At 52.0% G+C, this 20,410-nt stretch overlaps 8 protein-coding genes across 8 annotated transcripts; 3 read left to right on the plus strand and 5 right to left on the minus strand.

Annotated features, from left to right (window-relative positions):
• Positions 1 to 415: 415 nt before the first annotated feature.
• On the minus strand, positions 416 to 1,336 carry BO86DRAFT_130402 (uncharacterized protein). Its single transcript, XM_025666095.1, has 2 exons — positions 1,039 to 1,336; positions 416 to 961 (listed from the first exon to the last, which is right to left on the minus strand). Exons 1-2 carry the CDS (start codon positions 1,210 to 1,212, stop codon positions 629 to 631), a joined length of 507 nt encoding a protein of 168 aa, XP_025526116.1. The 5' UTR covers positions 1,213 to 1,336; the 3' UTR covers positions 416 to 628.
• Positions 1,337 to 1,804: 468 nt separating this feature from the next.
• On the plus strand, positions 1,805 to 3,968 carry BO86DRAFT_390408 (putative Snf1 kinase complex beta-subunit Gal83). Its single transcript, XM_025672380.1, has 3 exons — positions 1,805 to 2,856; positions 3,024 to 3,621; positions 3,693 to 3,968. Exons 1-3 carry the CDS (start codon positions 2,132 to 2,134, stop codon positions 3,738 to 3,740), a joined length of 1,371 nt encoding a protein of 456 aa, XP_025526117.1. The 5' UTR covers positions 1,805 to 2,131; the 3' UTR covers positions 3,741 to 3,968.
• Positions 3,969 to 4,355: 387 nt separating this feature from the next.
• On the minus strand, positions 4,356 to 5,933 carry kae1 (O-sialoglycoprotein endopeptidase). Its single transcript, XM_025677215.1, has 2 exons — positions 5,450 to 5,933; positions 4,356 to 5,229 (listed from the first exon to the last, which is right to left on the minus strand). The coding sequence occupies exons 1-2, from the start codon at positions 5,799 to 5,801 to the stop codon at positions 4,502 to 4,504; spliced, it is 1,080 nt and encodes a 359-aa protein (XP_025526118.1). The 5' UTR covers positions 5,802 to 5,933; the 3' UTR covers positions 4,356 to 4,501.
• Positions 5,934 to 6,437: 504 nt separating this feature from the next.
• Positions 6,438 to 8,128, plus strand: BO86DRAFT_316661 (ribosomal lysine N-methyltransferase; the record flags this gene model as incomplete). Its single annotated transcript, XM_025668135.1, has 4 exons — positions 6,438 to 6,588; positions 6,705 to 7,297; positions 7,355 to 7,582; positions 7,637 to 8,128. 4 exons carry the CDS (start codon positions 6,438 to 6,440, stop codon positions 8,126 to 8,128), a joined length of 1,464 nt encoding a protein of 487 aa, XP_025526119.1.
• Positions 8,129 to 8,201: 73 nt separating this feature from the next.
• BO86DRAFT_390412 (polycomb enhancer protein, EPC) lies at positions 8,202 to 10,460 on the minus strand. The gene is made up of 3 exons (XM_025672381.1): positions 9,804 to 10,460; positions 9,451 to 9,747; positions 8,202 to 9,397 (listed from the first exon to the last, which is right to left on the minus strand). The coding sequence occupies exons 1-3, from the start codon at positions 10,095 to 10,097 to the stop codon at positions 8,597 to 8,599; spliced, it is 1,392 nt and encodes a 463-aa protein (XP_025526120.1). The 5' UTR covers positions 10,098 to 10,460; the 3' UTR covers positions 8,202 to 8,596.
• Positions 10,461 to 11,033: 573 nt separating this feature from the next.
• Positions 11,034 to 12,237, plus strand: cnaB (calcineurin regulatory subunit B). The gene is made up of 5 exons (XM_025666096.1): positions 11,034 to 11,243; positions 11,297 to 11,349; positions 11,418 to 11,491; positions 11,632 to 11,966; positions 12,038 to 12,237. The coding sequence occupies exons 1-5, from the start codon at positions 11,135 to 11,137 to the stop codon at positions 12,046 to 12,048; spliced, it is 582 nt and encodes a 193-aa protein (XP_025526121.1). The 5' UTR covers positions 11,034 to 11,134; the 3' UTR covers positions 12,049 to 12,237.
• Positions 12,238 to 13,161: 924 nt separating this feature from the next.
• BO86DRAFT_390415 (Zn(II)2Cys6 transcription factor) lies at positions 13,162 to 15,282 on the minus strand. The gene is made up of 3 exons (XM_025672382.1): positions 14,902 to 15,282; positions 14,802 to 14,837; positions 13,162 to 14,719 (listed from the first exon to the last, which is right to left on the minus strand). Exons 1-3 carry the CDS (start codon positions 14,991 to 14,993, stop codon positions 13,261 to 13,263), a joined length of 1,587 nt encoding a protein of 528 aa, XP_025526122.1. The 5' UTR covers positions 14,994 to 15,282; the 3' UTR covers positions 13,162 to 13,260.
• A 3,429-nt stretch (positions 15,283 to 18,711) lies between these two features.
• Positions 18,712 to 20,370, minus strand: BO86DRAFT_316491 (uncharacterized protein; the record flags this gene model as incomplete). Its single annotated transcript, XM_025668130.1, has 3 exons — positions 18,712 to 18,791; positions 18,857 to 19,123; positions 19,359 to 20,370. Coding segments are annotated over 3 exons (1,359 nt in total), but the record flags the coding sequence as incomplete, so codon positions are not given.
• Between the last annotated feature and the right edge of the window lie 40 nt (positions 20,371 to 20,410).

A 20,410-nucleotide genomic window follows, 5' to 3' on the forward strand; every position in this document is an offset into this window, starting at 1 on the left:
GAAAATAGGTCGTCATCATGAGCAGAAATAAAGAATAGGAGTTTTGAATTGATCGAGACAGTACAGGTCCGCCTGAGTTCCATAGGTCAGAATGAATGAATTTGCTGCAATTCAAGACTCGCGGAAACAACGGGTATGACGCTCACCATTATCGTCTCATGCTCAATGTCACCATAAACCCATCCAGCGTTTCATGTTGTTAGGGCATGGCGAACCCAGGTTCCTGGCACCAATAGAAGCATGAGTGAATAACCCAGATATCACAAATCATAAACTAAAAGTGACTCGAGCATATATAATACCCTCGCCTACGTCTCAAGTAATTTGGAGTGAAGTAATCGGATGGACGAGATGATGGATAGGGAAGAATGTAAGATGTTGATGCTACAATGCGGCCCGATGGTCGATGGGCGATCATTTTGCTGAGGTAGCATTCCCCATGTTTCCCTTCCGGCAAAAGTCCGTTTGGTAGGCCCAGACCTTCAACCACGGACGCTTGACATCCGACTGCACCTGAACCCCCTAAACTAATCAAATCAATTGCATCACTAGCAGGCATAGTTTGTGGAGAAGCATGTTTGAGCCCTCCACTGCATCATGGCTTCAATGCTTTGGATCTGAATGACTTTTATCTAGAATGGCTCGAGCTGCGGCTGGCCTCCTCTTCCTCGACAATCGTGTCAGCTAGAAGAGCAGCCTTTTTCAGATCCCTCGAAGCTTGTCTCCCGTGCCATGCTGTGAAGTAATCATCCTCAGTACTGGGATCGCTTGCAGAAGGCGTCGTCTTCGTAGTGTCATCAAGGAGGTCATCATTACTCCCATAGAACTTTCGGGCAGCGGTACCCAGTACAAACTTTACCAGCCGATCTGCTGTCTCGACGGTGATTGTAGTTGTGCCGAACAAGATCAATCCAAGGCCGATTCCTGCCAGGATGGCAATCGCAAGGAAAGCAAATAGAGCCTGCGCGCGTCATATGAGCGCTCTCTCTCTTCTTCTTGCGATACGAGAGGGACAAAGCACGCGAATGATTTACGTACCTCAAACTTAACAAGTATTCTCAAAGGCAACAAGATGATACGAACTGCGAAGTAGCCCAGTGCTACCAATGGCGAGGTCAGAATGCGCAGCAGTGTATATGCCCAGCGCACAAGGTAAAGAGTAGGATAGAATAAGGCATTGAAGCCGCCCCGCAGAATTGACAGCCAAGCCATTTGCTCAATTGAGATGACAAGACCCTCCCACCGGGACTAGTTTCACCTTAGTACGGAGTAGTTCAGAATATATTAAGCAGCCCAGGACTGTCGTTAACGTGTCTAGACTCTACGAGAGTCCATGTTTGGGAGAGGCTGGTAATCTGCTTATGTCAAGCGGTCTGGGGCGGCAGAAGAGCGGATATTCCCCGCGATCGGTATGTACAAGTAAAGTAGGTGCGATGGACTTCCGATTTGAAGACATGTTCTTAGAAAAGAAGCTGGAAGGCCACTCGATATGAATTGCAAGACAACAATGTACAGTACAGCACAGGGTGTGAGCGCCTTGTGAACTGAATAGGATGGTACTATAAGGCCGACTCTTGGTTTCGGTACAACTATTGGCAAACAAATATGTTAACTACTGAGCAAGATACGGAGTAGCGGCCGGAGCGAAAGCCGAAGATGGAAAAAGCGGGGATCGGGGATAAAATGATTGAGACTCAGTCAAAGCAATCCGCAACCCTAAGCCCTAAGTAGGCCTTCCTGGCCCAGGCTTGTCTCCTCTTCTAGTACTAGTCTGGGGTCGACGACATCGACATCATCAATCATCAATCATCAACGCGGCAACCCATCAGCGATTATCCTCCACCCCGCCTTTGTTGATCTGGACTCTTTCATTCCCAAGATACCATTGCAACTTATTTCCCCTCATTTACTGTGCTACGTCTGTCGATCATTATACGGTGTTCCCTACCCAGTTGTCGATCTCTTATTCTTCTCGGAATTCCATTACCCCTCCGCCGTCAGAGGCCGACCTCCGGATGCTGGCATCTTTTTCTATGCGCCTTTCTTAAACATCTTTCGTGCAGCGTCTTACTACAAACCCTGATACTCTCAGCTTCACTTCTTAATAAGTGTCTCGGTATTCTCTGTTCAAATGGGCAACAATCCTTCCAAGGGCCCGGCCGGAGACGCCCAAACCCCCTCGGGTCACTCGGGCCTAACAGCACCCGCGAGTGACAAAAGGGTACATCGTCGACCTTCGGTCAATGCCCCATCGGGTACCACGAAGGCTTCCGCAGCCGATCCTTCTGCCACCAGAGAGACCGCAAAGGGCTATCCAACATCGCAAAGCCACCATTCTGTTCAACAACGCCTACAATCCCGCAATGTCGCCGACTCCGCAACGAGACCCGCAGATCTTCCGACTCCAAAAAAAGCAGACCTTCGCGATGGTGACATCCCTTCGCCTGACCCTTCGAACCCAGTACAAGTTCCTGTTTCTCGAGCCACCGCTAGGAACGACCCCATGGCGCCCTCTGGTGCGCCGCCAAACGTATATTACAGCGCCTCCGTTCATCTTCAGCGCCCTCCGCGCATGCCGCTACCCATTGGCGATGCTACAGCTGTTGGTCGAGAAGATGGTTATATGGAGTCGCTGCCCGTCGACCAGCTTTTGGACGAACATATTGAGCAAAGGCACCCGAGTCAAGGAAGCACCACCGTGGAAGATGATGAGGTATTGGACGAGCTTCAGCCTTTTACGCCTAGCGGAGTTGGAAGGGCAGTACCGACAACCATTGAGTGGACCGGCCCTGGAGACAAGGTTTATGTAACTGGAACATTCGTGAATTGGGAAAAGAAGTTCCGTCTACACAGAAGGTACGTGACTACCACCGCACGCGTCTCAGCAGCGACTGCTCGATCTCTTCCAGCTCGTATATTGTTTAGAAATGCGGTGCTTTGGGTAGAGGACTTGCGGCTGCCGCTTTTTTCAATCGTCACTAGCTACCTGGCTTTCGATGACTGAGCGATTATTTCTGGAGCAGTGAGAACAACCCAGGCGTTATGTCAGCTAGATTAAATCTCCGTCCGGGTACCCATCATCTCAAATTCATCGTTGACAACGAAATGCGGGCTTCTGATACTCTTCCCACGGCGGTGGACTTCACCAACCACTTGGTCAACTATATTGAGATCAGTGCTGATGACATTAACCGGGGGCGGAGAGAGAGCGACAAGGGCTCGGTTCCCCCGGGTATTCGTCCACCTCAGGTCCTACCTGACCCTGCCACCCCCGATCAGGAGGGCGGTTCCACCGTGGACGACCAATCCGATAAAGAAGAGCCAGAGGAGGAGATACCTCTTGGTGATTTCCGCGGTATCATTCCCCAGTTTCTTCTCGACCTGGACAAAGAAGAGGAAGCGCCTGAGTATCAGCAAGCTGTCAATATCGTCGGGGATGCTCCAACGCCACCAAGTCTACCACTCTTCCTTGGAAAGTCCATCCTGAACGGCACTACACCGATGAAGGATGATAGTAGTGTATTGAACTATCCCAACCACACAGTGCTCAACCATCTTGCTACAAGCAGCATCAAGAACGGTGTTTTGGCCACTAGTGTGACAACTAGGTACAAGCGAAAGGTAAGTCCATCATCTGTATTTGGTGTCCTTCTCCTAGTTTTCCTTGTCTGATATTGACTCGAATTGTACAGTATGTTACGACAATTTTGTACAAGCCTACAGGAGATATCTCGGAGTAATTAAAGATAGAATTTGACTCTTTCTACTGCTCTCGCCCCTGCATGGCCAGGACAGCGTGAGTATTGACTCGGTATCCAACCGCAGGGGAAAGTCTGTCTTAATGCAGAATGAAGCTCGCTGTATAACTCATCGATATGAAATAGATGATTTGAGAATTACGGATAGTTGACTTCCGTTGCATTTTAGTATCAAGGAGTCTCAAGTGCAAGAGATCCACATATAGTTGGGCATGCAATCCAAGCGGACTGGATCTTGAGTACCCCCGATCTGCTTGGAACAATAAACTTGAGATGCAGGGTCTGCTCCCCTGCTCGATGTTGCTCTGTTATTGAGGTGGTGTATGACTAGCAATTAGCATCGGCTGATAAACGAGCCCTCCTGAGTGCCGGCTAACGGTCCCGCGGTTCCTAGGGGTTCTCGCTTTGGCTCGTACAAATAGTTGTATGATGTATATCCGAAACAAGCTTCTACCTAATTCCTCAATATCGAGAAAGGGCCGGTGGGTCCAGAAATGACACATTATCCGACAGCTTCCGGCGCAAAACTATCTGATATTGGTTGTAGTCTTTGATATAGGAATAGAAGGAGTGATCAATCAATGAGTATTCGATAGGCTGCACCAGTGCTACTGACTATCTTGCAAGGTTAACTTAAGTATGGTTTTCAAGCGCCGAACCCTGCGGCCTCTTCGAAGAATTTTGTCTAAGTTCTATTACTTATATCATGAAAATCATAACTCTTGATCAAATCGGCACACGGTTCAATCCCTCCATTTCACCAGAACCTCGTCCGTGCGAAACCGTTGCGTACAAGTGGCGTCCTTGAGCGGCGTCCGGAAGCCAGTCTTGTAGGCCATCAGACCGGCCTGAGCAATCATAATGCCGTTGTCGATGCAGTATCTCTCATCCGTGGCATGTACGGTGCCCCCGCGGTCTCGAGCCATGATGCCCATCATCTCCTGCAACCGTTCATTACATCCCACACCACCAACAATCAGCACTTCCTTCGATCCCACATGCGCCATCGCACGTTCCGTGATCTCCACCAGCATAGAATAAACGGTTTCCTGCAGTGAGAAGCACAAATCCGCACGAGTCGGCTTCCCATCGTCTGCTTCCCCGGAGGCAGAGTCCGCGCCCTCTTCCTTTCCGTCCCACTCCCCATCGAGTCCGTACTGAACGGCCAGCGCATCAATCGCTGCTAGAACCCCAGACATGGAGATGTCCATTCCCTTGACGGTGTAAGGTAGATCCACGAGTCGCTTGCCCTTCTTGGCCAACTGTTCGATATTATAGCCCGGCGCAGGGTCATTGGAGATCTGTAGCGTGCGTGCGAAGCGGTCCAGACAGTTTCCGACGGCGATATCAAGGGTCTCGCCGAAGATGCGGTACCTCTGCGAGCTGTATGCGATCACTTGGGTGTTCCCTCCGGAGACATAGAGGACGACTGGGTTCGTGGCGCCGGTGATGGCCCGACCCATTTCAATGTCTGGCAAGCTTAGGGTTAGCGACGCGGTGGATCAATTTGCGGCCATTGTGTCCAAGATCTCCAAGGAGGGTCAAGGGTGGGTAAAAAGAAAAAGGGGGGGCAGATGAATAGATGGAGATATTAGAGGGGGGCCAATGCGTCGCGTCCGTCCCCACATGGCACCCCTGTGTAAGAAGATCTTGATAACGGGCTTGCAGAGATGACGATGCTGTATACTTACGTCCAACACAGTGATTCACTCCCACCAACGCCTTGCTCCAAAGTAGACTCAACATGCGCGCGGCAATGGCGCAACTCTGCAGAGGGGCGCCCATGCCAGGACCCTTGGTGTAACAAATACAGTCAACATCCTTGACGGAGACCCGCGCATCTTGCAGGGCTTGCTTGACTAGTTTCACCACCCAGGCGCGATGGTGGCGGGCAGTGTCCTTGGGGAGGAAACCCTCGCCGGGAGGAGTGACATAGGTGTGCCGCACGTTCGCAAGCACCTGCGGGGTGCTGCCATCTTCCGGGTGGAAGATAATGCCCACTCCGACTTTGTTGGCAGAGCCTTCGATTCCGACGGCAATCATGGTGGAAGACGCGGCGCGAATGTTTGGAAGTATAGATTGACTAGGCTTTCTGCGCAAGGATGGACCGAATTGCAAGCTAAGCCGACAGACAGATCACCGCTTCGGAGAAGCTGTTCAAAAAATGAACCTCAGGCCGGGACGAGCCAGTGATGGAGGGGCAAATTCGGGCCTGGTTCGGCTTTATCAGCAACGTTATCGATTGGTCGCCAGAGTCTGGAACGGCAAATCCGCCGCAGCGTTTATCCGGCGGTACAGACAACTAAACTGCCTGTCACTCAAAAAGTGGTAGGTTAATATTAAGTACGGTACGGTAGACCAGGACTCGGTCTATCAGCGTCGTCGCTAAGTTAACTACTCTCTAACTAAACTAATTAATTACTCAGGTCTACTTACCCACCCCCCATTTTCTCCATTCCCTCTTCACCTTCTCCTTCCCCCCTCCCCCCTCCTTCTCGTGACACTTCATCAACCACGCCATACCTTTCTCCATCCTCTCCCCCTGTTCTCTCTGGTTTCATTTCCCTCGCTCCAGGAATTTCCGCGGCCGCCAGACGGTGGGGGGTTGCTCAGTTTCCTTTTTCTCTGGTGTGACGGCCAATTCACACCACACAACTTGACCTCTTGTCGTCCCACATCATGTCCTCCAGTGCCCATTTTCCCGATGCAAACCACTTTCAGCAACAATCAGATGAGTTCATCACCTGGCTATCTAGTCTCCCGGGCGTCAAGTTGAACCCTAAGATCCAGATCGCTGATCTGAGGGCCAGCGGCGCCGGCCGGGGTGTCGGTATGTTTCCCACCCTCCCTAAACGAGATTTTTGTTCCGCATTGATCTTGTCTCATTGTATGCCTGCTTTGTGGAAGTTGTTCCCCCTCTCTGATATTCTCGTGTCACTCTACCAGTGGCTCGACTCGATCTCGAAGAAGGCGAAGAGCTTTTCACCATCCCCCGCGCCCATGTCCTCTCCGTTCAGAATTCGAATTTGAAGGACCTGGTCTCCCACGACCTAGAAGAACTTGGACCATGGCTGTCTCTCATGGTGGTCATGATCTATGAGTATCTTCGCGGCGATCAGTCCCCCTGGGCACCGTACTTCAAAGTCCTTCCTCGGAATTTTGACACCCTGATGTTTTGGTCCCCAGCCGAACTTGCGGAGCTCCAGGGCAGCGCCATCGTGAACAAAATCGGACGACAGGGCGCAGAAGAATCCATACTCGAGTCCGTAGCTCCCATTGTTCGGGCAAACCCTTCCCTGTTCCCTCCCATCGACGGTTTAGCCTCTTTTGACGGAGATGTCGGTACACAAGCTCTCCTCCACCTTGCTCATACCATGGGATCGCTTATCATGGCCTATGCGTTTGACATCGAGAAGCCTGAGGACGAGGCGGAACGCGATGGGGAAGATGGCTATGTTTCAGACGAAGAGGAAGGACAATCGTCTAAAGGCATGGTCCCTTTGGCCGATCTGCTCAACGCAGATGCCGATCGCAACAATGTAGGTGACCTTCCATTTATTCTGAGCCTCCTAGCCCAAACTAATGCTTCTATACAGGCTCGCCTCTTTCAAGAAGAAGAAATTCTTGTTATGAAAGCTATCAAGCCTATCGCAGCTGGCGAGGAGATTTTTAATGACTACGGAGAGATCCCCCGGTCAGACCTTCTGAGACGGTACGGGTATGTCACCGACAATTATGCTCCGTTCGATGTCATCGAGGTATCCCTCAGCAATATATGTCAGGCCGCGGGTCTTTCGAGTGCTGATGTCGAGTCGCAACCTCCGGTATACTCCTGTTTCAAGTCTCCTGCCAACATGCCCATACTAATTCTCACATAGCTCCGGTTCCTAGAAGAGTTGGAACTCCTTGATGACGGCTATGCCATCCCAAGACCCTCTCCTGAAGATCAATTGACAGACATCCTTCAGGATGAATTGCTTCTGTTGCTCAAGACTCTATCGTTGTCGCCAGAACTTCTGCAGAAGCAAATATCCAAAAACAAGCCTCCCAAGCCGACGTTCGGCGAAGCCGAAGCTACCATACTTGGTAGAGCACTGGAGCTTAACCAAGCGCACTACCCAACAACTATTGCACAGGACCAGGGGCTTCTTGCTCAATTGGGCCAGCCAGGCGCCTTCAACCCTGCTGATACCTATGCGCGCCGCAAGGCGATGGCTATTCAAGTCCGCCTTGGCGAAAAGGAAGTTCTCCAAAGTCTCTTTACGATGCTCAACGACCAAATCAGCAATCAGGCCAACGGGTCCGCGGCCAAGCGCCCTGCCAACGACGACCACGACGAATCGAGACGCCAAAAGGCTTTCAGGTCTTGAAGCTCTTGCTCCCTCGCATAGCTGACTATGTTCGAAAAGAAATTTCCAGAAAAGTCTTCATTTCTTTTTTTTTCAATCTTAATTGATATTATTCTTGTTTTCTTCGTTACTGACTTCGGCGCTTCGCTATCCGTACAGAGTCTATCGACTGCTCAAGTGAAGAAAGAGAAAGAGGAACAGAACAGGCTATGTACAGTGGCAATTGCATAAGATCAGGGGTCATGTCATAAGAAAAGCGCATCAATCCGGCGACGTTATCCCGGATCTCATATGCTTCCCCGCGTTCCAGGAAAAATAAAAGGGTGATGAGGGTATGGCGTGAGTAAAAGTACAGGTAAGGTAAAAGGGGAAATGACAGATGACGCCTGCCAGATGCTGAACATGGGGTTGAAAGAGATTAAAAGGATACGGGTGGGAAGGTGAAGACGTGAGAGAGGAGAAAACGAGAGAAGAGATCCAGCTCATATCTCAAGACGTGGAGGCAACGGCACCAGGCCCGGGATTAGACCCCCCTGCTTGCCCCCCGCTTGGTGATGTGTTGTTGCCCGTGGTTTGTTCGGCCTGCAACTTTCGTTGAGCTTGAGCCTGGGCCTGGGCTTGAGCCGCCTGCGCCTGCGCATGAGCTTGAACCGCTGCCGCTGCCGCTTGATCGCGAGCTTTTGCTGCCATGATGGCTCGATGTTGCATGATCTGGATATCGAATTGGTCCCTCTCATAATCGAGCTCCTCATCTGAATCTTCCTGATCGTATTTGAATCGATCAGCCTTCCACGGATCCATTTCAACTCTACAACGAGCCGCAAGGTTTCGGCGATCGATGAACAAACGACCCCCGCGTCCTATACGTCTCCGGAATGAGGGCATCTTGCTCGTGTCCTCGCTCAGTTCCATGGCATGGGGGGCTAATTTATTCGGGAGGGCAATGGCACTGCGGGTATCTATGGCTGAATCCGTCATGTTGTCGGACGACTCCGACGATGGTGGCGTCGGTAACTGGGTAGTGATTGCAGGGCGGAATGCAGCATCAAAAGTCCGATCAGGTGACGGGGAGAGCGGTGCTCGTGTGAAATCCACATAGCCCTCGTTCCACTTGATGTGCTTCGTGATATTTTGCTTGATGTCGCGGATGATCTCGTTTTCTTTCTCCGCTTGGACATCTTCCAGCAACTGCAGGTCTTCTGCCGGCTGCGTGCCCGCCTTGGGGGGCATACGCAGTTGGGGAGGTGCTGGGCGCTGCACAGCTGGTGCCTCGACCGGCTTCTTCTTGGGCTGGTGGCATGGTCAGTATCTATGGCTTGGAAGCAGGTCATGATCATCCTTACTCTCTGGTTGATAAGATCCTCGTCGTCGTCCTTGATATTGAGTTTCCTCTTCATATCCTTGACTTCGGATCTCTGCAGGAAAACCTGCCGTTCGACGGCGAGCATCTCCTTGCGCGCCAACTCACGCTGACGTACAAGTGCAACCAACTGCCGAGCATCTTCCAGTTCCTTTCTGAGCCGGCGCAGTTTGTCCGCGCTTTGCGCATCTCTGCCGCGGGTCTTGCGGGTCTGCCGTACCTCGCGCCTTCGGAAGCAGACGTATGGGTCGGTATCATCAGCTTCCCGACCAGCTTCAGCCTGTGAACAGTTAGCGGATCGGATGACCTTTGCCGCTTCATGCGCCAGGGACTCACCTTTGGTGTCGGGAGCAGAGGCTCATTCCCGCCGCTGATGCGTCGCGACTTCCAGTAGTCGTATATGTCCTTGGCGAAACGCTTTACGCTGTCGTCTACGGCTGGATCCATCGCCTCCTGGAACTCTTCGAAACTCATGACCGGGGAGTTATCTACACAAGCATACGGTTGCTCTTTCCTCGACGTCAATTCGAAGAAGCTCATGACTTCCTCAAAGTTGTCTTCTGTGCATTGGTTGGCGGCATCGCGCTTTTGGTTGAAGTTCTTAAGGAACACATCATCGTCCTCGTTCATGCAATATGGAGGTCCGCAGCAGTCCTCGACCGTAGAGGAGAAGCGGATGTATGTGGCGGGCTGCGAGAAGACTGGGGGGTAGAGCTCGTCATATCGGAGGTTACTGAGGACGGTCTCCGGGGTCGGAATATGGGCATCTTTTACTTTGCCCTGGGCTGCGGCACTGATAGCGACCTGCAGATGGAATTCCTGTAGAACGTAGGCGTCAGCGGGCTGTGGTTGTGGCCTTGGCTGCCGGGTGCAGAATTTTCACGACGGGTGAGGTTCGTGATGATGTCACGTGATATATGCAGGGATGCTAGTGATATACGGGGGAGAACACAACTCACCGACTCCTCCGCCTTCTCGACACCGGTCTCGATCTGTTGAAGGGCATTTTGGATCTCATCCTCGATAAGATCTATTTCATGTTCGCGGACTATGGGGATGGAGGCCTTGGAGGTGAGCTTTTTCGGGCGCGTCCTCCCCAAACCCCCGTACCTAGTCATACGAACTTCGGGGCGCGAGATCGGCCGCTGACCATGGGATGGGGGACCCAAAATTGGTATCAGTAGATAGGTCTGATCATGCGAAAGCACGTAGACGTATTTTTGTGATGGCAGTGGATGGTTAAGGGGGTGATATGGACGATAGAAATCTCGTAGTCTTTGCACCGGCGGATGAGTTGACGTTGCAATGTCACCCGGCAGTGGCCTGTTTTGGACCGGTGCACGGCCTCAGGGGTTCGCTTGCCTGTCTGTTTCGGGTTAGTGCGGGGCTGGTCGATATCAAAGTGCCGTTTTGGTCTGTATCGCCTGCCGGTGGAGTCTCTGTTCTCGCTCTCGCCCTCCCGCATTCGGCGTTCATCTACTTGTTGGAGTCATTTAGTTCTGGTTTCCTACCTGTCATTGTTGCCTTGATTCTTTCACCTGTTGTGGTTCCTGGTTGAATCGCAGTGATTAGACGAGAAATCCTATCAAACACACTTTCTTCCGCACTCCCCCTGATCCCCCTATCCTCCTCCCTTTTACATTCCGCTCAAAACAAAAGCCCACACCATGGACCATTCCAGTGAGCCCAACAATGCCGCCCTGTACGATGCGCGCCGCCGCAGGGGCTCGGTCGGCACGTCTCAGCTTCTCGACAACATAGTTTCTGCCTCCAACTGTTGGTCAAGCCTTTCGAGTGAACGGTCATCGTGTGAAACTAATGATGTGTAGTTGATCGCGATGAAGTTGACCGTCTCCGCAAGCGCTTCATGAAGCTGGATAAGGTTTGTCGTGATCGTGTAGCTTCTTTACATGTGACTCCATTCTGACACAACTCTGCGTGATTCAACAGGACAGTTCTGGTACTATTGATCGCGATGAATTTCTTTCTTTGCCTCAAGTTTCATCCAACCCACTCGCCACGAGGTACCTCCTCTTCTTCCTCTCTTTCCTTTGACCTACTATGCCCGATGCAATTCACACCCCCGCCTTACCCCACTATCACCTCACCACCTACCTCAGCGATCCAACACAGAATCTAACATATCCCAAAAAAAACAAAACAGAATGATCGCCATCTTCGACGAGGACGGCGGCGGCGACGTCGACTTCCAAGAATTCGTGTCCGGCCTGTCGGCCTTCAGCTCCAAGGGCAACAAGGAGGAGAAGCTTCGATTTGCATTCAAGGTGTACGACATCGACCGCGACGGGTACATCTCCAACGGCGAGCTCTTCATCGTCCTGAAGATGATGGTCGGCAACAACCTGAAGGATGTGCAGCTGCAGCAGATCGTCGACAAGACGATCATGGAGGCCGACAAGGATGGCGATGGGAAGATCAGCTTCGAGGAGTTCACGGAAATGGTGGAGAATACGGACGTCAGTTTGAGTATGACGCTGAGTATGTTCCCCCTTTTCGTCAATCGTGTTGTCTCTGGGTCGGGGTGGTGCTAACTTGCCGGGGTGGTATAGATTCCATCTAGTCGTTGGTTGGATGATGATGATAGGTGGTGTATACCCTTGACTTTGGAAGCCGAGAGGGTGGGTGGGTGTTTGATCTCAATTCTATGGGCATCTTGTGTGCCCGCGCGCGCGCGCGCGCGCGTGTGTGTGTGATACAACAATTCGTGATTCCCTTTCCCATCTCTGCGCTGTTATTCTTCCTCGAAATATCACCACTTGCGATTCGACATGGAACTTGACCTTCATTCAATCTCCTGCGATTTGCGACATTCAACCCGCCCTGCATCGCGGCTTTGCCCCAACCTCAACTGAAATGACCAACAACTCTCCCTCCCAACACCCACCGTTTCGCATGGATATGATTATGATAGCGATGATGACCCCCCGCCCTCATCTGCATGGACTGCCTTTCCGCGCCACTTTCCGCCAGCCCTTCCCTTCACGATCCTTTTGATCTCCCGATGCAGTGCATGAATGGTCTTTGGGGATTGGACTCTGTTTCCTCGTGTCTCTCCCCCTGGGATTCGGAGCAGGAAGGGGCGAAGATGGGCGAGTGTAAATAGGAACGACTAATTACATACGTTACTTTTAGCGACTATGTGCCTTATACGCAGTCTTACTATACTAAACCACGCTCTACGGGTATCTGATCACCAGAGATCCTTGGTGCAGTTCGTATGGGGTCCTGTGCATTAGCTGATCCAGAGAACCAGAACTGCCCGTGGGCTGAAAGACTACGGTACTTACCTGAATCACCTTGTCGGCGTGGAACGGAAGCAACCTGGGCAGCGCACTAAGATCACCCATAACAATGATAGTTACTCGTCACGGAGAGGGAGAGCGACGTGACTCCGAGGATGCGTAGGAAGACTACTGCTTAGAGGAGCACGAGCGATTGATTAGCTGAAGCTAACGATCCTTTTAGCCGCATGTCACTCATGTGGAGGGACAGTTTTGCGGGCTCATTCGACGCTCAAAGTAGACCAGCAAGATTGGGTATACAACCAGACTGAAACCGGGTGTCCAGATACAGTGAGTTAGCAAGTCCTGATTTCACTTTAGGGTTGGAGTATCAATCCACTCTACCAGGCAAGACCAGGATACTGCCAGGGTGAATTCAACGTAGAGATCGGGATCATCCTCCTACGAACTAGCCTGCGTGCTCGAGCTGGGCCATCACTGCGAGGACGAAGTACGATTCAAGTCCAATCTATATACAAGTCTAGAGAATGTCACCAGTAACTAGTGACTAAGACCCTCTCGGGCCTTCCCAGCATCAGATCCTCGACGGTCTGCATCTGAATCTTGACCTGCCGTTCCGCAACAAGGACAAAGTCCACGATCGCCACGCGGTGCACCCCACACACCCACTGTCCAGTCGTACACGAGGAGTCCGCGTGTCCGCTATGACACCCCTTCTCCTCGATCTCGATCATCGTCTCGGCGATCTTCGCGGCGACCATCCCCTCGCAGATCCCCTCGCGGCGCGGGTACTGCTGCAGTAAGCGGAGTGCATTGCGACGGACGGTGGGTTCCCGACAGCGGGTCGCAATGAGGAACAATGGCTCGGCCACGGTGGTTGAGAGACAGAAGCTGGGACGCGAGGTGTCTTTTCTCGCCTGGGGGCTCGAGTTCAAGTCATCTAACAGCTTGGTGGCCAGATGGAGCATTCGCTTGTAGTCTTTCAAGAAGTCGTCATGGCACAGCTCGCCTTTGGTGAAATCGAGGGTCAAGAACACGTGGGCGAAGATGCGACGGACGTAGAGCAGGTCGAGGGCCCGGTCATCCGTCTCGGAAGGCGCCGCGGCGGACAAAAAGCCGCTCAACCGGGCGTCCCACTGCTTGAAGCCGTCGACGCATTTCTGCTTCTTGGCGAGGTTCTCGGCAACGCGGGTGGGGTTGCTGAATTCCTTGCTCATCATGAGTCGCATCAGACTGTTGAAGTGGACTTCTAAGGAGAGATACGCGTCCAGCAGGGATCGGAATGGCTCCTTGGTGGACGACAGGATGATTCGACTGTCCGTCCACTGGAAATCGTTCCTCTGGTTGGGGAGGTATGGGCGGGCTTGACTGTCGAGTTGCGTGAAAGCCACCAGTAACAGATCAATCTCCCGATCATGGTCTATTCGTTCTCTTTTCCGGACTCCCAAGTCCCAGTGATGGAACATCTTGAGACCCGAGTTGATATGCACAAAGGCCTGCCATTGACGGCCCTGGAGACTCGCCATGCAGGTGAACAAAAGACAGGTGCTGAGCGCCACTACTTTGTCCAGACGAGTCAAGGTCGGCCTCGAAAGTAGCTTGCGAAGTGATTGGATGGACTTGTTGAATTGCACCAGGGCGAAACGCATGTTCGGAGTTTCGCCTACCCGTGCGACGGTGCTCGGGGTCCGATCAGTCACAAAGTCGTGGTGTACGCATGCCAGCGCGGTCATGGCATGCCAGAGAGTTGGGTACTGGTGCGCTAGTTGGAGCAATTTGCCGGTCCAGAAGCCAATGTCGAAGAAGCCAGCCAGATCGGTGGTGGTAACCGAGCGGAAGAAAGCAAAGTTCTCGATCTCGATCGTGTTGCCGGAGACCTGCGCCCAGGCCGATGGCATCTGCACCACGTGTGGTGGCTTGATCATCGGCTTGAGAGCAAGATCGTCGTAGCCATCGCAGTGTCTTCCGGTCGACGTACACCTCGCGCAGCTACCGTTGTGTTTTCGTGGTGTCAGACCGGGGGTGAAACAGCGAGATTCACTTGATCGAACCGGATATATCTTTCTCTCACCTCGGTTTCGTCTCGTCACACTTGATGCGTCGTATCCTAAGGAGGTCAGTGGACGCTATCTTAAGTCGACTTCACTCACTCGATCTTTCACGGGGCATACCTGCATGTTATGCAACCCGATTTGACTTTCGGGGCCCACTGTTTCAGCCTTACCCTGCCGGACTTGTTTAAACGAGAAGAGCTTTCTCCCATTGCAGTGGTAGTGTTGACCAGCAAACAACCACCAGGTCAATGCGGGTGAGCATAAACGAAATGTCCTCTCAGGCAGCTGGCGCCAAGCCAGGCTGGCGGAGAACAAGGAATAAATAAACCAGACATGCAGGCAGAGAGGCATGTACGCATGCTGGCTTGAGGGCGGAATAAGCCACTGCGCATAGTATGATTGGAAAATACGGGACAAAGCCCTGAAGCCGAGCGATCCGCTGCATCCTAGCGGCTGGGCAATCGCTAAGAATGGAAGGAGCATCACTCGGCTTTCAGTGATTTCAGGGATTTCAAGTGATTTCAAGTGATTTCAAGTGATTTCAAGTGATTTCAAGTGATAAGATCCGCTGTCAGAGAGAGGGACTGATCACGTGCCATCGGGATGTCGGTATATGCCCTCTTGAGTACATAGTAGACTTAGAAAGCCTCTCTCCTCCAGATCTCTGATCTCTGAGCCCTAGTCTCTCTACTCAAAACTACCTCTCCAACCGGCAGTCTCTCACCCACCTTCCCCCTCTAACAAGCATCTTGAAGACGTCGTCAGTCGAGTTTCAAACACCTCCGTCCCAGCAGACTCCGAGCGCGCAAGCAATGTAGCATAAGCTAACATCCACCAGAACCATGACTCGAGGTTCGGAGCTGAGCACTGACTACTTCGGTTCCATCCCACGGCAAGTGAGTCCCAGTACTTGAGAGACTGAAAATGCCACCTCACCTGCATCATCCCGTTTATCCAATGCTGCATGCGAGGGTAGGCTACTATTGACGTAGGCATCCATTGCATCAGCACTGGCGATGCCTCACACAGCAGTCCTAAGTGCTTCTTCACCGTGCTGTACAGCTTGTTGTCTATCTTCTGTTGGACTGATCCTCCTCGTCTACTGACCATTCACGCTAGTTCCAACAAATACGACCATATCATTCCACATATCGACTGTGGCTGGTCTCTCACCCCATAGCGTAAGCGTACTACTCTAATAGACTGTAGAATTGGTATAGCTACTCACCCCAGGTCTGGAAGGTAGTCGATCTCAGTACCCCTTGTAGTCCTCGACTACCCCTCTGGGGAAGTGAGGGCAGGCATGAGATTTGATGTCGCATGAGGCTGTTGGTGACCATGGTACAGCAGCGCTGGATGAATGTCTGAGCAATGAAGAAGAAAATCGAATGGGCTCAGCCATCTTTCTATAGTCGCACGGCTGCTGCTCAAGGTCATTGACGTACATGTGGGTGCAGCTTGATCATCGCTATAGATGGGGTTGTAGTACGATTGACTATGACCGAGGAAGGCGAGTGGATGAATCCATTTGTAGTGCGCTGTAGAGCTCAAGGCCAAGATCACTTCGAGGGAGATTGTCGGTTGACTGCTTACAATGTCTATGTAGCATGTAACAAGCGCACAGTCCTGATCAGACACATGTGACAGTAGCATGCATTCGAAGAGCTGTGACGGAAAGGCTCGATTATGACGAAGAAGCTCTTTCTTGTCAGATAGGGATAGGGCTTGCGACGGCGTCAATTGACTATTCCACAGTCAATAAAGATCAATGCTTGGCCTCAGCACTCAACCCTCATTCCCAGAGACTCAGGATACACAATGACATATTTCTTATGTCCTAAATGAGAACACAATCCTCCCTGGCTACCATACCTCGAAGCCTTGAACTCTTGAACCCAGTAGTCCCGTCCAACTTCACAGACACCGATAGCCTTAGGGCACAAGCTTCCCTGGTCTGCTACACTGTACATCACAGTATACTCATAGATAATACAAACTTCCCAGAAAGAAAACAGCCCAAAAAGTCCAGCCCAACCCACCGTCCCCCCCAAAAAAAACCAAGGCACCGTACTCTGTCACTCCAGGAGTCCAAGCAGACTCACGCCCAACCCGTGAAACCACGCGTGACTTCCGCCCACGATTCCCAAATCAGGTACCTCCGAGCAATCTACAGGAATGGTCGCCACTACTGCAACCCTAAGATCCTTCCTGGGGGCTGAAAAGAAAATCCAAGTTGGAAAAAAAATCAAAGCGAAAAAAAAAAAAAAAAAAAAAAAAAAAAAAAAAAAAAAAAAAAAAAAAAGAAAAAAAGAAGAAAGAAATATCGGACCCAGAAAATCCTAGTCCCAGGAACCGGGACGACGCTCGGACGGGAGGCCGATCTAGACGAGATCATGGATGTCAGATTCCCTTCCCCCTTCCCCACACCACCACCATCACCACCACCACCACCACTCCATTGGGACTCACTTGATGCTTGCGTGGCTCTTCCTTCCTTGCTGGAAGGGCGTCAATCAGGAGTCACGGGGTCGCGGGGATATGACCAGTTTCCGATCCCCAGGGCATTGATTGTCCATGCTGTCCTGTATGTACAGGACATAAGTCAATCAACTCGATCGAAGCACCAATCACCATGGTCCCGCTGCGTGCCCATGTTAGAGGCAAGATTCTGGCACTACTGTGCATGCCTCGATTCAGGAACAAAATGCACAGAGGGGGGAGCGAGAACACATGGCGAATTATCCACACCACCACATCCAGGCTGTTATCGACGCGGTTCGATCAACCAACCATCTTCTCTCGATCGGGAGGGATCGTACTGTGCCAAAGTACGGGAATCTTTGGGGCACAAGATGGCCATGGTAAGGAAGGGGGGAATGAACGCCAGACTGACTTTTTATCGGTTCTTTTGGTTGGTTTGGCATTGCGAATGGCTTTCGATACTTGACTTGCTGGGTCATACTGGGTGGAGATATACATCCGCTGATCTGATGCTCGGTGATACGGGCGGAACAAGCGAGCCGCCCAGCTACTACAATCGCATCTATTCATGAACCCACAGACTTTCCTTATTCAGATTCGGTTATTTGTCTGTCGGAGTGAAACCCTCTGCATATTGTCTCAGGAGCTCGAGTAAAGAAGCGAAGGGTTCAGGTACAGCTTTCCGGGTCAACTGGCTAGCCGAGATGGAGAACACATGTAAAATAGGTATAAGGGGTGCCTATGTTGAGATAAGTACTGTATAATAACGCATAAGAGGATAATATCTATAGCTGCATCTTTGGATGCGCCTGGTCCCCCTTTCGTTCATCCATCCATCGTTCATCCTTTATTTGAAACATTGACTTCATAATAGCAAAGTGACTCGTGCTGCGTGACTGTGGTATCTCTTCGGCCCTGAACGCCAGAACAACAGAAAAAAGTGATGTGGCAATTGCGTGTTGTGTACATCAGCACTTTTTCTTACCCCCCTGTCGGCCTAGACACAGAATGGACCACTATCGATAGTCGGGTTTAATCGGTCCTGGTACCTGACAAGGAAGCATGAGGATAATATTTCCGAGAAAGTGGGCTTCAGCCTCTGAGAGTGAGCCAGCGGAGCTCGGTCAACCACCAACCCGGAAGGAATAGCGATTAAATTGGTGGTCTTACCCGGGGACCAGATTTTATGGAGCCCGACCGCAAGTCGAAAGTAAAGGGTGGAGGACATGAGAGCCGGACAGTAGGACAGTAAGACTGTCAATCAATAGTTCGTCGCCCCGGTGTCGCTCCGGCAGGCACTAACCAATTTAGTCCCTGCATTAGAGGGGCCTTCTCCAAAAGTACGCGGGCCCTAAGTCGAGCTCGGTCTCAGGTGTCAGGTCAATCAATGTCGCTACTCGCTAGTGGCTGTCCGCGACATTCAGGAGATTTGAGCATCCTGGTGGATCACCGCGAGGCTACAGTCACTGCATGCGAACGGAAAAAGTCGAGCCGATCCTCCACAATATCGAGACATTGGCCTAGGACTGCCGCATCGACCATTAATTAAACCTCTTGTCTCCGATTGATGTTGCGATTGGCAAACACTCACCAGAGAGAATCTCTTCCTCCCAGATCCCAAGCTGATAATCGACTAGTCCATGCTGTTCCATTCGATCGCATAGCTGGATCAGCTCTTTACCCAGGTTGTCCATGGCTTCATTGCTGAGCAGGCTTGTCTGTGGTGGCTGACGTCCTGTCTGTAACAGTTCCTCCGCCATGTCCTTTTGTTTTTGACAGAGTGCAAGCCAGCAGATGTTGAAGTCGTTCCAGAGTTGTAGTCGATCGGCGTAGAATGTCTGCTCATCTCGGAGGACCCCTATACATTTATGACCATTAGTTTCGCAATCCGTAAGCGCACTTGCTCAGCCGCCCCGCCCTACCCTACCCTCTCGCTAGGCTGATGCCAGCAGCAGACGACCATGTACCTTTGGCCTTCGAGGTGATTATAATTACTTACGCAGTACATGCATGGCGTGAACAGGGCCAGGAGAGAGTAAGGTGGAGTCTGAACTGGCGAGACCCGCTGGGTTGGATGCTAGAGGAAAACATACCGAGCTCCCGCGCATTAGTCACAAGCCATTCGGAGATTTCCAAGAGTGATCGACTGGCCTCCACCAATCGGCCAGCGCGCGTATTGTCAAATGTTCCTTGCACAGCGCGTTGAAATTGTGCATACACTTCCCTCACGTTGGCTGACTGGAAGTCCGTCCGTGGGATCTGCTGGAGCTGTTGCTGTGGTTGTTGCGATGGTGGTGGTTGCGGTTGTTGCGGTTGTTGTTGTTGTTGTTGTTGCGGCGGCGGCGGATGGGGGGACGGTTGCTGCTGCTGCTGCTGCTGCTCTTGCTCCATCCGTTCGCCAGGACCGATGGAGGTCAAACCGGTCATATTGGCTTGATAAAAGTGCGTTACGCTCGAACGTCCCATGCCCCCTGGCGGCGGCGGATTATAAGCGGAAAGCGGGACTGTCGACGGCAAGTAGGGCGGCCCTACTGCTGGAACCCCAGTGCCTGTCGGTTCATTTGGAGGGAAATATTGTGGAACACCAAACTGGCTGGACAGGGCTTCCATCGCTGCAGATTGCCGTGCTGAGTATGGTGGTGGCACCACCTCGTACGTGGCTTGGGTTGGGCCCTGTTGTCCACTGGGGTCGTATACCATCTCGGAGTCGTAGGGAGCTAAGGGCTGGTGCACTGACGGGTGCTGCTGGCGCTGTTGCTGGTGGCGGAACGTCGGGGGGTATGGTTGCAACTCGTTCCCCTGCAACGGACCGCCCTGAAAGGGGCTCTCTGTGTATCCATAGTCCAGGTAGGTGGACATCCGAGGACGCCCCGTGGCGTGCGAGGATGCATCACCTCCACGTGCTGCCGATGGGGCCCCGGCCTGTCTGAACCGGTCCGCTGCACCACGACGGGACATCCCGGCTCTGGTTGCAAAGCGGGCATTTACATCATGCTGCTTCATGCGCAGGATATCGCCATCCATCCCCTTACGCACTGGATCGAGGTCGAAGGACCAATGCGCTGACGGGGACAGGGGCGGGCTTGCGTAAGAGTCCAGCTTGGCGAGAGATCGACCTTTGGTTTTCTTTTTTTTATTCTTTCAG

Source organism: Aspergillus japonicus (genome assembly GCF_003184785.1).
Source record: "Aspergillus japonicus CBS 114.51 unplaced genomic scaffold BO86scaffold_36, whole genome shotgun sequence".
Classification (NCBI taxonomy): domain Eukaryota; kingdom Fungi; phylum Ascomycota; class Eurotiomycetes; order Eurotiales; family Aspergillaceae; genus Aspergillus; species Aspergillus japonicus.

Excerpts from the sequence above, each read along its gene's own strand:
- BO86DRAFT_130402 (XM_025666095.1), bottom strand. The coding sequence starts at position 1,212 with ATGGCTTGGCTGTCAATTCTGCGGGGCGGCTTCAATGCCTTATTCTAT. Across the intron at positions 962-1,038 it reads GAATACTTGTTAAGTTTGAG|GCTCTATTTGCTTTCCTTGC; the intron begins GTACGTAAATCA and ends TGACGCGCGCAG.
- BO86DRAFT_390408 (XM_025672380.1), top strand. The coding sequence starts at position 2,132 with ATGGGCAACAATCCTTCCAAGGGCCCGGCCGGAGACGCCCAAACCCCC. Across the intron at positions 2,857-3,023 it reads AAGTTCCGTCTACACAGAAG|TGAGAACAACCCAGGCGTTA; the intron begins GTACGTGACTAC and ends TTTCTGGAGCAG. Across the intron at positions 3,622-3,692 it reads CAACTAGGTACAAGCGAAAG|TATGTTACGACAATTTTGTA; the intron begins GTAAGTCCATCA and ends CGAATTGTACAG.
- kae1 (XM_025677215.1), bottom strand. The coding sequence starts at position 5,801 with ATGATTGCCGTCGGAATCGAAGGCTCTGCCAACAAAGTCGGAGTGGGC. Across the intron at positions 5,230-5,449 it reads AGTGAATCACTGTGTTGGAC|ACATTGAAATGGGTCGGGCC; the intron begins GTAAGTATACAG and ends TAAGCTTGCCAG.
- BO86DRAFT_390412 (XM_025672381.1), bottom strand. The coding sequence starts at position 10,097 with ATGAACGAGGACGATGATGTGTTCCTTAAGAACTTCAACCAAAAGCGC. Across the intron at positions 9,748-9,803 it reads CTCTGCTCCCGACACCAAAG|GCTGAAGCTGGTCGGGAAGC; the intron begins GTGAGTCCCTGG and ends AACTGTTCACAG. Across the intron at positions 9,398-9,450 it reads AGGATCTTATCAACCAGAGA|CCCAAGAAGAAGCCGGTCGA; the intron begins GTAAGGATGATC and ends CCATGCCACCAG.
- cnaB (XM_025666096.1), top strand. The coding sequence starts at position 11,135 with ATGGACCATTCCAGTGAGCCCAACAATGCCGCCCTGTACGATGCGCGC. Across the intron at positions 11,350-11,417 it reads GCTTCATGAAGCTGGATAAG|GACAGTTCTGGTACTATTGA; the intron begins GTTTGTCGTGAT and ends GTGATTCAACAG. Across the intron at positions 11,492-11,631 it reads TCCAACCCACTCGCCACGAG|AATGATCGCCATCTTCGACG; the intron begins GTACCTCCTCTT and ends AAAACAAAACAG.
- BO86DRAFT_390415 (XM_025672382.1), bottom strand. The coding sequence starts at position 14,993 with ATGGGAGAAAGCTCTTCTCGTTTAAACAAGTCCGGCAGGGTAAGGCTG. Across the intron at positions 14,838-14,901 it reads TCGGGTTGCATAACATGCAG|GATACGACGCATCAAGTGTG; the intron begins GTATGCCCCGTG and ends TGACCTCCTTAG. Across the intron at positions 14,720-14,801 it reads TGTGACGAGACGAAACCGAG|CTGCGCGAGGTGTACGTCGA; the intron begins GTGAGAGAAAGA and ends ACACAACGGTAG.